Here is a 15,670-nt window from a genome sequence, read left to right on the forward strand (position 1 = left end):
TTGTGTTTGATTTCCTGCAGGAGAGTGTTAGATGTGAGAGTTCTAAATCTGACGGGTATTTACTCCAGAGGGAGTTACTTTTCACAGTTCTAGAAGAACGAAGTATAAATCAAAATCAGTGTTGTATCTCTCCTTCCCAGATGTTCCAAAATTGTGTATGGTAAGAGTCTATGACTGAGGATATTTGTCCACAGGGCGAAAGGCCATTATTCATTGCTCTCACGAAGCCACTCAAGGCGGTTTCATCCACTGCTATTATCCGTTAGGTCCACTGGGGCATGCAGGAGACAGGGATTGATTTTTCACATTTTGGAGCTCATTTAGTACAAGCTAAAGCCTTTACATTGGGTGCTCATTTGGAGAACATACCAAACGCTGCGGATTGATTATCAGACTCTACCTTTTAGAGGTTTTACTTCAAGCTGGTTATAAATCTGCCTACCTTGGTGTTGGATAAGCTTTAAACTAGCCTAATCCTCACCTCCAGTCCTGACATTGAATGAAACATTTCTTAGTTATCGTAAAGGAAAGTTTCAATTCTATTAAGGATTCGGAGGTAAGGATTAGCCCACCCTGGTATTGGGCTATTCCTCCCAATGTATATACGTTGAGAATGTAAGTAATCTATTTTCAAAGTAGAATTATCAGCATGTGGTCTGTGGCAAGTTACATTTGTATCTGTAATATAAATATAAATGTTTGAAGAAATACCTTTAGAGATAGGTTGTTCTTTCGAGTGGTTAAAACGCTCCCTTTATTTCACTGGAATGGAAGCAGATAAACAGGACTGAAAAGGGTACCTACCAGCTATATTCGCACGAAGAAAGATGAGGAAAGAGCGTCCTCGGGGGAAGTTGGATGGGTGGACACTCGCTGATTGGCTGTTGTTGAACATTTTCTATTTGCCTAAGCATCATGGGAAATGTAGTTTGTTAGGTTTAAGCTTCTGATTGCTGAACATAATAAAGTGAAGAAAATTGGAGTCTAATCCTCGCCTCGGAGTCCTTAATAAAATTGAAGCTTTCCTTTACGATAGCCAGGACATTTTTCATTTAAACTCTTTTATCATTACTTCTGAAGTAAAGATGTGTTGGAGATAATCAGTGATAACATTTATATTTATAAATGAATGTATGATTAGCGTCTGGGAGTGACATTGTAGAGTGTTGGTAAATAGTGGCTCTGTGGGTGCATGCTGGTCATATGTTGACATTTGATGGGGAGTATGTGTGTGTATGATGGATGTGTGCGTGCAATGGTAGGTGCATTGGCATGTGATGATGGCTGTGGGTGTATGAAGGTTACTGTGTCATATTTTTTGGTGGTGTGTGGATGTATATTGTGGGTATGGGTGTGTTAACGTAACTTGTGGTCTGTTGGAGTGTGTGGGCATCAAGTGGTGGTTGTACAAATATATAATGAGCTTGTGATCATATCTGATGTTTGGCAGTTGGCAGTATGATGATGTATGATGATGGATGGATGTGTTGCCATATTTTGGTGGGTGGACATAAGCATAAACGGTGGTGTAAGATGTAATTAATGATCATTTATATTGTGTAGTGTGTTAATGTGTATTTGTAAAGGTGCTTGACAATTAAAGATTCTATGCTAGAGGTAGGAGTAGGAGTCGGGTGTGACTTAGTACCTAAGGGTTGTTAACCCCTTCTATGCTCATGACGAGCTCAGCTCGTCATGAGTTACGCCTCTCGTACACTCATGACGAGCTGAGCTCGTCATGTAACGCGGGTTTTTCAAAAACCCAGCGCATAGCGGGAAAACCGCTAGCGCGCAGGGTGTTAAACAAGGTGAATGTAGCAACTTAACTCATGCATTTCAAGACTTGTTCTCTTTCTAGTTTTAATGGACTTTTTATTATATATATATATAACTTATGTATGTACATGTAAATCAATTGATCATTTGCAATGTAGAGTCTTTTGTCTACCTTTATGATCACGTGACCGGAGTGTAAAATGGCGGGGAGGCGGGCTTGCACTGCATTATAAAATTGAAAAAAAGTCTTTGAATCGATGCATGTGAACAAGGGCTTTGGAAGCCCGAAACGCGTCTTGCCCTCGCAGTTTTCAACCCTTGCAATAAACATCTGTGTATCCTGACTGTGGTCCGTCTCCTATTTGCCTGGTGGGTTCTGAGTGGCACTAGAACCTGAAGCGGCTGTTTTGGGAGTTTGCGCAGATATATATATATATATATATATATCGAAACAAAAGTCCTGTAATGCGTCTTCCCGCACCACCACGGAACAGATCTCACAAAACACCAAGAGTGGATTTCAAAATTGTGGCTTTATTTTTCCCTCGCCATCGGCATGACGCGTTTCGGCCGTCAATATATATATTCTATATTCCAAGTAAACTAAATGTTTACACTAATGCTATGCATGATAATTGGAGTAATGTCTCTGCTTATCGCGAGACTGAACTCACTACCATATTCTTCACCCTTGAAAAGGAATGTTACTCATCTTGCTACTCTCCATATTAATTCACGTGTCCATAACATAACGAAAAAATATATAATAATACTTTTTTTTAAACGATACAAATAAGAATCTCCATATCACTATTTCATTTAAAAGAATTGCGTCAGCTCTACTACCCAGTGTTATACAGTGCCTGTACTTATATAAAAAGGAAAAATAAACTAAAAGATTAAAAGCACAGTATTGGATGGGGGGAGGGAGGGGCAGGGAAAAAAGCTCCTCCATCTGCTATGTATCTCCTAATAGCAGTCATCATTCATTGTATTCAGAATAGATGTCTTGGACACTGATAGTCCAACTCTAAAATCTTATATTCATGGTAACAATATATCCATGCCAGGCGTACTGCTAATTCTTCACTAGAATTCAATCTTGTAGGTGTTAGAGTTTCAAAGTCAATGATATATCTGGATTCTAAGATCCTCAATTTCTGTTCACTGTCACCGCCTCTCTGTTGAATTCCTATAGAGTCTAACACCACAAATGACTAGTTTTTCGTTCTGAGATTGTTTCTCTTTAAAATGAGGTGCCACTTGGTAATGTTCATAATTTCTTCTTATCACTCTCTTGTGTTCCAACACCCTTTTTTTGGCCATGTAGATTGTGCTACCAATGTAGTACTTTCCACATGGACAAACAAGACAGTTAGCACAGAAAACTGTGTTGCAATCAAAATTCCCTCTAATTTAAAATTCCCTATTACTATTTAGGACCCTGATTGTGGTGCAATTAGAACACTTACATAAGCCTTCCACCTCATACATCATGAGAAGCCTGTTCTATTGATCTTTGTTTGTTGGCGGGCTGCATTAGATGTAGTTACATTTTGGTTTGGATCATCTTTCAACGATCTATTTGTTCTGAATGTTAAATGTGGTATCTCAATCAATCAGGAAATTGGAAGTGCGCTACTCACCCGTGAGGGTCTCAAGGCGCTGGAAGGTGGGGGGGGGAGGGTTAAGCAGCTCCATTCAGTTGAAGAGCCAGGTCTTGAGTGTCTTCCTGAAGATGTTCAGAAAGGGGAACATCTGATGTCGACAGGGAGATTATTCCAGGTCTTTACCGCGATGAAGGAGAAGGCCCTTTTGCCCGTTCTGGCTCTGCAGATGCGCTGGGTTTCCGAGAGGGCAAGGTCGGTGGATCGGAGGTCTCTCTTTGGTACGTGGAAGGAGATTCTCTGGATGAGGTATTGGGGTCCAGTGCTGTGGAGGCATTTGAAGGCATGGGTAAGTATCCTGAAGATTATTGTCTTCTCGACGGGGAGCCAGTGGAGGTCTCGCAGGTGTTGGGTGATGTGCTCTTGTCGAAGGCTGCCAAGGACGAGTCTGGCTGCGGTGTTCTGTATGGTCCGCAGTTTGTGGAGCAGGGACTTGTTGATTTCGGTGTACAGGGTATTTCTGTAGTCTAGTCTGCTGGTTATGAGTGCCTGGGTGACGGTTTTTCTTGGTTCAGGGGGGGGATCCATTTGAAGGTCTTGCTGAGGGTGTTGGAGCAGGTAGAGGTGACTGCGTTGACATGTCAGGTCATGGAGTGGGAGGGGTAGAGTACGATGCCAAGGTTCCTGACGTGGTTGGTGGGGCTGGGTGGGCTGCAGAGGGCGGTGGGCTACCAGGAGCAGTCCCAGGCAGTGGGGGAGGGTTCGAGGACGAGGACCTCTGTCTTCACTGAGTTGAGCTTCAGGCAGTTGCTGCACATCCAGGATGCGACGTCCTTAATACCTTCTTGAAAGCTGAGTCTGGTGGTGATGGGGTCTTTGGTGAGGGAGAAGATGAGTTTGGTGTCGCTGGCATAGGAGACTATGTTGAGTCTGTGCTGTCTGACAATAGCGACGAGGGGGCCATGCAGATGTTGAAAAGTGTTGGGCTGAGTGATGCTCCTTGGGGCACTCCGAAGTTGATCTCTTTGGGTTCTGAGTGGATGGGTGGCAGTCTGATTCTTTGGTCCTGCTGTGGTGGAAGGAGTGGAGCCATTCAAAGATTGCTTTGCCATCTTGAGGTGGCTCCGGAATATATTATGGATGCTGCCAAGTTCGACTCAGAAAACAGTAATCCAAGCACTGATAGTGTCTAGATTGGATTACAGCAACATCCTTTATCTAGGAGCCAACAAAGAGGTAATTCGTAGATTACAGGTTGTACAGAACTCTGCGGCGAGGCTGCTCTGTCATGTTCCAAAATATCATCCATTTCTGGCACCCTTCGAGACCTTCACTGGCTGAGAATTGAGAACCGGACTAAATTTAAAGCCTTGTGCTTTATGAAGAAAATTAAACTTGGTATAGCTCCTCACTACTTAGTTTCCTTAGTCCAGTCCTATCACCCTACACGCCCGCTTAGATCATCTTCCCAGGCCAAATTCTCAGTCCCTAGATTTAAATCTGTCCGCATGGGGGGGCGCTCTTTTTCTCATCTGGCACGTGTACTGTGGAATACCCTCCCTATCTCTCTTTGTCATGAACATAATCACTCTAGTGTCCGTAAAAGCCTTAAGACCTGGCTATTTAACCAGTAATTTTGACTTCTGATGCCTGTGTCTCTGGCGCTAAGAAACCTCAGAGTAGCTGTGCGCCTTGCACATTTAATTTAATAATTTAATAATAATAATAATTCAAGGACAGTTCCTCGTATGCTGTCGTAAAGTGTGTGGTGGGAGACGATGTTGAAGGCTGCGGAGAGGTCGAGTAGGATCAGGGCAGCGGTGTGGCTGTGGTTGATGAGGGTGCGGATGTCATCTGTGGCGGGGAGTAGGGCGGTCTCGGTGCTATGGTTGCTGCGAATCCGGATTGGGAGGGGTCAAGGATGGAGTTCTCTTCAATAAATTTGGTAAGTTGAGCGTTGACAGTCTTCTTGGTGACTTTGGCTGTGAAAGGAAGGAGGGATTGGGTCGGTAGTTCTTGAAGTGCGAAGGGTCTGCCGCAGGCTTCTTTAGCAGGGGCTTGACTTATGCACGTTTCCAGTCCTCGGGGAAGGTGCCGGTTTCGAAGGTGGTGTTGATGGTGCGTCGTAGTTCCGGTGCAATTACAACAGCAGTTCTGTGGAAGACGTGCGGAGGGCAAGGGTCTGTGGGTGCTCCTGAGTGGATGCTTCCATAGTTGATTCGGTGTCTTCGGTGGTGGTTGGGGTCTGGGCGGAGATGGTTGTTTGGCTGGTGTTGTTGGAGGGGGGCTGGTTTCAGAGTCCGGGGTTTGTTGTTGAAGTTATCATAGAGGGACTTGATTCTCAGATGGAAGTAGGAGCTGAGCTTGTTGCAGAGGTCCCGGGAAAGGGTGATGTCAGTGGCCTCACTGGGGGGTTTGGTGAATTCTTGGATGATGCTGAAGAGTTCTTTCTAGTTGCCAGCATTGGCGGTGATCTTGTTCTGGATGAGAGTTCGTCTGGTTGATCTGATGAGATGGTGGTATTTTGTCATGGCTTTCCTACATGTGGTGCGGTCTTCCTGCGTTTTGCTTTTTTGCCAAACTTTCTCTAGACATCTGCATGTTCGCCTGGATTCTCGGAGATCGGCGGTGAACCAGGAAGCCTTCCTAGGGCGTTGTCTATCAGGGTTGTGGAGAGGGAGAGCTTGTATGCGCAGATGGAGATCCATTTGTGTAGTTCTTTGGCAGCGAGGTTGTCGTCGGATGAAGTGGAGGGGGCATCCTGGTTGAGGGTAGAGTTGAGTTGATCCTCGCTGACTTTGCTCCAGTTTCCTCGCGGTGGGCGGGGTGCAGGTTTGTGGGAGGTGGGGTTGTCAACGTGGAAGTGTACGCAGTGGTGGCCTGTCCAGAGGGGTTGCATGGTATGGCTGAAGTGGATGTTGTTACCTCCGGCGAAGATGGGGTCAAGGGTGTGTCCTGCCATGTGGGTTGGGGTGGTGATGAGCTGTTTCAGTCCGAGGTTTGCGAGCTTGTCCAGGAGGGTGGAGGAGTTGGGTCCTTGAGGTTGCCAAGGTGGAAGATGAGGTCTCCGATGAGTATGTAGTCGGTGGAGGCGAAGGCATGGGACAAGGTCGGCGATGGTAGTGGCAAACACAGTTCAGGATCCGGAGAGCCTGTAGGTGAGCGTGCCAAGTAGTGTGGATCTGGGCTGGTCTGTATGTAGAAGTGGAGGTGCTCGGTGGTGGACAGGGAGATGCTTGTAGCGGAGGTGGTGAGTTGGAGAGAGCTTTTGTGCACCATGGCGAGTCCTCCTGCGGGGCAGTTGGGGAGGTCTTTCCTCTGGACCTTGTATCCATAAGGGATGGCGGTGGCGATGTCAGGGGCGGAGGCGGCGTTGGTCCAGGTTTCTGTGAAGAAGACGACGTCTAGTAAGAGGGTGTCGAGGAGGTCCCAGATCTCTACGGCGTGTTTTTGCAGGGAGCGCACACTGAGGAGGATGTTTTTCAGGGCTTCTGTGGTGTTGACGTACGACGTGGGGGTGGTTCCCATAGGATTGTGGAGGGTGGTGGAGGTCTGGCGGCAGTGACAGCAGGAGAAATGGCTTTGGGTGGTGTTCGGCATGGACAGCTCACAGTTGTTGTTTGTTCTGGGGTTAAGTGCGATGAGGGCAGCTGTGCCGTAGAAGTGAATGCTCAAAAAATCCAGGGTCTCTGGCATTGGTCGCGCTCAAATCGCAGATAAGTGCAGATGGGCTTGCCTTTAGCGTGCCTTTAGCGTGACAGTGGTGTGCCCGCTTTGCGCGGCTGCCATTAAATAGGGAAAGGGGAGGGAAGCTGAGCTAGGAGGCGGGAGCGGGGATGACTGGTGGAGGGGCCGTGGGGAGCAGCGTCTGGAAAAGGGCGATGAGAGAACTGGCACGAAAACAAGGTCACAGGCACAGATAACAGCACAGTAATTAAAATGACAAATAATTACAAAAGACAGCCAAAGTAACAAGGACAAAACAGGTACAATGAACACAACGAGGCAGACGGCCAACAGTGGAACAGCAGAGGCCAAAGCTCAAACACCTACCAGCCACCTCGCAGCAGCACAAGAGCGGAGCTGCTGGGGGAGAGCAGGTCCCTGACCAGAGGTCAGAGGTTATGCTTGCTCACCCTCGCAGCGGCAACCATTAAATGGGAAGGGGGAGGGAAGTTCATCTGGGAGGCGGGAGCGGGATGGTAGGGCAAGGGGCAAGCTGCAGTGGGAAAAGGGTGGGTGACGAGAGAACTGACACGGAAAAGAAGGGTACGGGCACAGATAATTGCACCGCAATTACAATTACAAATAGTTACAAAAGACAGCCAAAGTCACAAGAACAAAACAGGCACAACAAGGCTGACAGGCAACAGTGGGACAGCAGAGGCAAGACTCGAACACCTACCTGCAGCAGCAGCGGCACAACAGCGGAGCTGCTGGGCGAGAGAGCAGGTCCCTGGCCAGAGGTGTCTCATGCAAATATGCCAGTTCTTATTAAAAATCTTTCTGATTTTGAATGATTGGTTCAAATATGTAGTAATGAATCTGACCTGGTCTTGCTTGTCCTCTGTGATTACCTTTTTTGAATGCAATAAGTTGGATCTGGGAAGGGGTTCAGCTCTAGTACTTGCTTGCTGAAAGATTTTATCATTATAGCCTCTTTCCCTGAATCTTTTGGTCATCACTTCCTTTTCCTGCTCATATTCTTCCTTAGTGCAACAATTCCTTTTTGCTCTTAATAGTTCTCCATAGGGGATCCTATAGATGAGACTCTGGTTTGCACTGGTTGCACACAAGAGAGTATTCCCCTCAGTTTCTTTGCGGTGCAATTTTGTAACAAGTAAGCTGTTTTGAACTGTAATCCCAACACCTAAAAATACTATCCTCTTTTTACTCATATCTGCTGTAAGATGGAGGTTGAAATCATTCACATTTACCTTCTTCACAAACAATACAGCTGAATTTTCATCTCCCTTCCAAATCATGAAAATGCCATCTATAAACCTGGTCAACATTACAATATGGTTGTCCAACCCTTCCATTTGGCTGGACACCTGCTCCTCCCACCAGCCCATGAAAAGATTTGTGTAAATGGGGGCAAAGCAGGTCCCCTTTTCTGTACCCTGGATCTGTTTATATAACCGTTGGTCAAAATAAAAAAAAAACATTTGTTAAACAATACCAGATCATATCAGTAAGCATTTCTGTATGTAATAGTAAAGGTATGGGCCTGGCTCGCAAGAAATGTCGAACTGCCTGGTTCCCCAGGTCGTGTCTGATACATGTGTATAAACTCGTCACATTCAACGTCACTAGTAAATAGTCTTCTTCCCGGGCCACCTCCTCGATTAACGTAAAAAAAGTGGGTGGTGTATTTAAAGTAAGGCTGTCACGAAAGATCTGAGATAGTGGTCAATATATTTTGAAGTTCCTTCTAGGAGAGAGCCAATTGAGGACACAATGGGTCTTCCAGGGGGTTTCTGGGCATTCTTATGCAGTTTAGGCAACAGGTATAGAACAGGAATTATAGGATGCTCACATATTAGGAATTGAAATTCTTCCCATTCTATCAATCCCTTGTCCCTCAAGTCCTCAACATTTCTGTGTATTTCAGGTTGGATGACGTTAAGTCCATCTTGCGTGATACCTTGTATCACAATGGATCATTGAGTTGTTTTCCCCCTTCTGCCAACTTATATTTTTACGACCAGACAACCACATTGTCCCCGTGTCTGACTGTCTAATTACTATAGACAAGTTGCACTTGAGAATTTCTAGAGCTGCTGTTTGCTCACTTGAGAGATTCCTTCTGGTTCTACCTCTAGTCTCATATCTAAAACCTTTCAGTTCCTTCACAATACTTTTCTCAAAAACCTCCAAGGCATCACAATGCGCAACTGGTATAAAAGTAGATTTATGTTTAAATTTGCTTGGACAAGCCGAGTCCACTCCCACACCAATAGCATGCAAATCTAAAAAGGGTTCTTCTTGACTCTCAACCTCCTCATCCATTTGAGCTAATGAATGTAATAATCCTATATCCTTAATACATACTCCATTAGATTTATCTTCCCCAATCTGAGCACTTGGTTTAGGTTGTTCTAGATTAAACCACGTCTTCAGTTTCAATTTCCTGAGAAAACAGAGTAAATCAATCCTAGTCTGTAGATAATCAAGATTTTTTAGAAGGACAAAATATAAGCCTAAGTATAAAAGCTTAATGTCAAGTGCTAATAACTCACGATCTGATAGATTAACTACAGTCATTTTGTTGTTTTTCTCGCACTTGTTGTCACTCCCATGGGCTTGGCCTGTTCTTCTATTGTTCCTCTTGTTTTTCCTCGCACTCTACGCCCCTTCCTCTCCAAAACTCTTGATCCATATGTGTTTGCTTTGACTTTTCTTCATTCAATAGTTGCAATTGTTTCAGGAAATTCTTCCTGCTCGTATTGCCTTATTGTATACTTTGCGACAGAGGGTCTGCTGTTGTATCAGATGCATAACTATCTGACACATCACTTTCCTCTGTGGTTTGCTCCTCATGACTAGCAGTAATCATTGTATTGCTTGGGTTGCTATGTTCCTCTCCCTAATATATCCTATCGCCATGGTGTATAGTATTTGGTCTCCAGGCCGTCCCCCGGCTCTCACAGATGTAGAACACTTCCTACACACAGCGTTTGGCTGTGTGCAGCAAGAGTTTACTTGCAGAGCTAAGCCTTTTTGACACTTCCCTTTAAATTTGCCCCACCCTTTCTAAACTGCATGAAACTTGATTTTCCTGCTTTGGGCTTAATTTGCTGTTTGCCAACTGTTATTCATGTTCAACCAACTGTTTCAAATGTATTAGTTATCATTTATTGGTCTCCATTTAACGTTGGCCCCGATGGATCTGCTAATGAATCGGCTAAAAAAAATGGGCATACCAATAAAAAGCTAAAGTGGCAAAATATGGAGGAAATTTCATGCAACTTTGTCAAACAGAGCTGAATTTATTAGCAAAATTATCATTTCTTTGACCCCTTTGTAAATATGGCCCTCTAAATGAACTTATTTGAAATTGATTATTGAAATGAGAACACCTCACCTAAACTTGGTGTTGATACATCTAATTGTGCCGTCGTTATTAACAAACCAAAAATGGTTAACCCCTCCCCACTAATAGTCAGCTCTCCTGTAATTATGTACCATGCAGATTTTGGTACCTTAAACGACAACATCCGAATGTTACTCCTTGGAAACTTGCAATAGGTGCTGCTTATTGCACCCAATAAATAAAGACTCTGGGATATTGTTATTTATGGGGTGCGATAACTAGAATTCTCACTCGCAATCAGGCCTTGGGTATCTGATAAATTTATTGCACATTTGTCAAACGGTGCTTAAGTTGTAAGAAAAATAAAAAAAATGCCTTTTCAAGATATATAAAAGTGTTGATAACGAAGTGAATGTGGATATATGAGCTCCTGTGGTCATGTGTACGTAGACTATGTACCTTGGACTATGGCCCTATATGGACACTGTATTACGCTGTAATGAATGTTAAAATATTGGACAGGATTATTTTGAAATATTTAATTGTATGCTTCTCATCGTACGAGATTCATCTGAAATACTTTGCAAGGGCAGAGGGTGGGGGGTATATGAATGGTGGTTGGGAGTTATATCACTGTGACACTGTTGTACATGACCTATTTTTTGACAATGTATGGAAAATTTAGAAAATACAATTGATAAAAAAAAAAGATATATAAAAGTGTTAACGTTTACAAGTTCACCTGATACCCTTTCCAAATGCTAATATCTCAAAAACTACTGAACAGATATGCACCAACTACAAAAAGGCAAGAACAAAGCAAGCTTTCTCACAAAAAATCTGCCTTAATGAAAACTTTTATGTAAATCTTTTCACTGGTTTTTCCGTAGTTGTGAGCATAATTTATGATGGAAGCTAAAATGTGAAAACTTATTTTAAAAATGTTTTGACCACTTCACGGAATTGCATGAAAATTGTAAAGCTACACCTTATTTGCATATGATAAGGCAGTGCCATATTTGGTGCAGATGCGTCCATGGGGACGAATGTTCTAGGCCAATCAAAATATGTAATTTAAATTTAAATTGCAGCTTAACCATAACTACACAGTGGCGACTCCACTGTGTAAAATATGTGTAAAGATACACCTTTATCCAAATGCAGACGTAGTACAGTGTTGCCACTGCCACCACACCTTCCTTCTCTGATTCATTAATTTGCAACATATGTAGAACACCTGGATGGCTTGTAGAGAGAGGATCTTATGGTTAGAAAACCGCTCTTGATTAGCTAGAACACCTGAACTGATACACTAGTTATTTAACTCAATTCAATTATTATACCAAGGATTATTTAAATAATTCTTAACTGTAATGTAAAAGATAGTTAAATTATGTTTGCTGTCTTAGTGATGTGATATTTTTGCCCCATTAGTTGACAGTACTAAATTTGGGAAATAATGTCCTGGAAAAAGTTCCAGAGCAACTTCAACACCTTATATCACTCCGGAAGCTTCACTTGTTTGGAAACATGATTGCCACAGTGTCCCCTGATGTATTTGGTAAGTATTATTTTGAAAAATAAATTGTGAACTAAATTAGCTTAGAATTTGTGCGGAACTTTGATAAATAATGTGATTTAAACAAACAAATTAAAATAATTTGTTGTTTTGGTAAATACTCAATATTTAGATTCCTCAGTTATGTCCACTCCAATCGGCATTTGAACCCGGTTTCCATCTGCACTCTTGTGTGTTTGTGTGCTCTGCCTCCTTTGGCAGGCTGTGAGAGACAGCATCATTTAAATTGATCACGTGGTACTGGTCTTCAAAGTATGTGCTGTTTAACGCAAGGACCTTATGGACCATTTGTGAACCACTGATACTGGATGGGCATTAAAACCCATCGAATGCATTCATAATTATCATTTAGGGGACTATTCACACTTAGCAGGACATCAATTATCCTAATATTTCTATTTGTAAAAAAAATCACGCGTTTTGCCAAAAGATTTAGTAGATCCTATGTCTTCAAAGCTAAGGTGACATATACTAGAACCGGAAAAGGGCTTTTTTGTGAATACTGTGCGAGTAATTCAGAATGACACCCACCACTACTATTGTTCATAGAATTATGTTGCGTAGTGCCAAACATCTAAGTCCTTGCCCAGATTATGACAAGCATTAGCAATGCTAAATAGGTCTGACTTTAAAGGAATGTTCATGGTAATGCGAAGCATTACAAGTAAATAGCATGAAAATAGATCTATATTTGTGTGGAAGCACAGAACTGTAGAATAACATGGTGTAGGTTAAAAGGTCATGCATGCGACAGTTGCACTGTCACGGCAGACCTAAAAATCCATGTAAATTAATGACTGCCCTCCTCTCACCTGTGCTGCTGCCAAAGAAAAAGACCACCCATCAACTAGTTATCTAAGACACTTTAATAGCATTTCAATTACATGTGTGTTCCCTTCAAAGTTCAACCTCAGGCAGCTATATAAATACACAAAATGTTCACAACTAGCACTTTTTTTTGTGGAAGCACACAACTTCTGCACCATAAAACACATACTCCAGGCACAAAACATGTGGGCGGAGCCAAAGCCCCTCTCTAGTGATGCTCGCGTAATTGTCTGGCGACGGCTGGGCTGCCTAGATAGACTATAAAAAACAGGTGAGTGCTCGCAGAGGTAGTCTTACTTCAATCTTTGGACTGAGTGCTGATTTTATATATTTAGCACATGTTCTCATTTTATCATCAAGTTACCATGTATACTTTAAAATGTAATTTGTCATTCTGATCGCAAACGTCAGTTTGACCCATGTATGGCACACCGTGTTTTTGTTACTATAAATATGTTTTTGAAATTACACTAGGAATAGAAAAAACTCTGCATTTCTATTGGAGTGCAGCTCAAGCAAGAAACTAACAGAAAATAATGTCAGTGAAAATATTATCATTCAGAAATACATTCTTATTGATTGTTAATTACTTGTGTGTATTGTGGTGAACAATAACAATGGTTAATAAAAGCGCACACTAAGCAGTATGGATAAAACCTATGGCTTTTGCAGTTCTTGAAAACTAGAAAAAAGGACGTGTCGCGTGCCATGTGGATTTGCCTTTTTTAATGTTACTTCTGGATAATTGTATAAAGCAGAGGTCTTCAAACTTTTGGGTGCCGAGACCCCCCTGTCAACATTTTCAGTCGTAAGGACCCCCTCCTGACAAACATTTCTAAACCTGTAGGCAGGGCTTCTGGAATTACGAGGCAGGTGAGGACCAAATTACACGAAAGGCTTGACTAAATTGTGTGAGAGGAAAATGTAAATAATGTTATGTGATGCCACGTTCTTTTGGGATAGAATTGCTTCATTATTTTGACATTTTTTGCACACAATAACACAGAGGAAAGATTTCACCCCATCAGTACCAGTTTATAACCAAAATACAGCAATTAACATCAGAAAGATGTCTAATCAACCTTTGTGATGGGCCTTCCGCTCCGCAGGAATACGTGCTGCCACATTAGAAGCTCACCTGGCCCTGGCCAGGAGCAACAGGGGTCCCTAAAACCCTGGTGGTCTTGTGCAGAGTTGAGCAATTTACCCATGCTGCTTTCCTCTCACCCCCTCCCTTCCATCCCTCTCTCCTCTCCCATCCCCGTATCCCTCTCTCATATTGCCGGCATTTTATTTCACCCCTTTTTACAACTTCTGAACTCTCCCTATTCAACTTCTCACTTCACCCTTAATCACCTCTTGCCATTCTGTATTTTCACTGCCCTCATCTCTAACAGTTTCTCGCATTTATCTCATGGCCTCTCTGACCCCGTCATCTATCGTGCCCATCTGCACTTCTCATTCACCTCAAATCTCTCCATTCAAATTGTTGTCTATTTGTATCTTACACCTCTCCAGTCCCCCTATTCATCTTTCACATCTCTACTTTGTTCTTTCACACCTTCTTGAACAAATGTCCCTCTCCCCTGTTACCTCAGCACCAGTGCTTAATTGCAGCAGGTGCTTTCCGGTGATCCGCACTGGCACTTAATTGTGCACACAGGCACTATGACCGTCTGCCACATGGTGGCTCTGTCTGTGTAATTTAGAGATGAGTAGAACAGCTGTTTATTAATTCCATATACATTAAATACGATAAACTCATGACATCCATGCCATTCTTATAGTTTTGGGGGCTTGAAATAGTCACACTTGTACAGTGTTATGGTTGGTAGTTGCATAGGTATTGTCATTGGCCTCACAGGCAAGGCAATGGGTGGGTGGTTAAAGTTGCAGTGGCACCAACAATGCACCTCATCTCTCTGTAGCACCTTTCTGACAAACATTTTTTTTTTATAGCGCTACACATAGTTTACTCACACTCAGTTCTGTGATCTGCATAGTACATATTCTTTGTAGCAGGCACATTAACCCTCTGCACTCAGTGGATGAGAAGAGTGCCCATGAGAGTGCACGGTGAGCGATGCAACAGTATGAGAGTAGGGAAAGAGGAGTGACTGCAGGGTGAGTAAGGGGGCCATATGAATTTGGATGTGGATATAAGTGCAGAGTGGGATGAATGAATGCATGGTTAATGATGGGCTTGTTTGAGCGAGTTGCAAATGGAGCAGTGAGGGGGCAGGTGAATGAGGTGTCACATGACTGCAGGATGAGTGCAGATGAGTAGTGTGACTGCAGGCTGAGGTACAGGGTGAACAACGCAAGTGCATTGTGATTGCAGAGTGATCAATGTGAGTGCAGGGTGAGAGGGTGAATGATGTGAGTGCATGGTGATCAGTGTGAGTGCATTGTGATCGCTGTGAGTGCAGGGTGAGCATGAAAGTGAAGTGCGAGAATGAGAAGTGAGTTCTCTGAATGCAGGGTGCATTTCCAGACACTTGAAGTAACTCAAAATATTATTGACTGCGGCGTAGGGTTTACGATATAAGTTAAACTATTGCTACTACGGCATTAATCAGGGATCGAGGGTGGAGGAAATAAATAATATGCTGATCTTGCAACTTACTTCCAGTCCTATGGTTAGGGTTGCCTGCTCATTATTTTGATGTCCCAGACGGTGCAAAAATACGCAGTCACCTAAAGCTGTATATTTCAGCACTCATCTGTGAACACTTGGAACAGCAAATCTAAATAGAAAGCACATTTAGTTGTGTTCTAGGGCTGCCTCAATGATCAATGACTGATAATTAAAGGGAACAAAGACAGAAAAGTCACATTACGAAT

General features: G+C 43.1%; 1 protein-coding gene across 1 annotated transcript in view; it reads left to right on the forward strand.

Moving 5' to 3' along the window:
- LRRC69 (leucine rich repeat containing 69) overlaps window positions 1-15,670 on the forward strand; it is a 351,609-nt gene that overhangs the window by 46,340 nt on the left and 289,599 nt on the right. Inside the window, exon 2 of the mRNA XM_086965983.1 lies at window positions 11,854-11,980. Within this exon, the coding sequence (XP_086822109.1) occupies window positions 11,854-11,980 (127 nt within the window). The remainder of the gene's footprint in view (window positions 1-11,853; window positions 11,981-15,670) is intronic.

The sequence above is a fragment of the Lissotriton vulgaris genome, chromosome 4_1 (assembly GCF_964263255.1).
Source record: "Lissotriton vulgaris chromosome 4_1, aLisVul1.2, whole genome shotgun sequence".
Lineage (NCBI taxonomy): Eukaryota > Metazoa > Chordata > Amphibia > Caudata > Salamandridae > Lissotriton > Lissotriton vulgaris.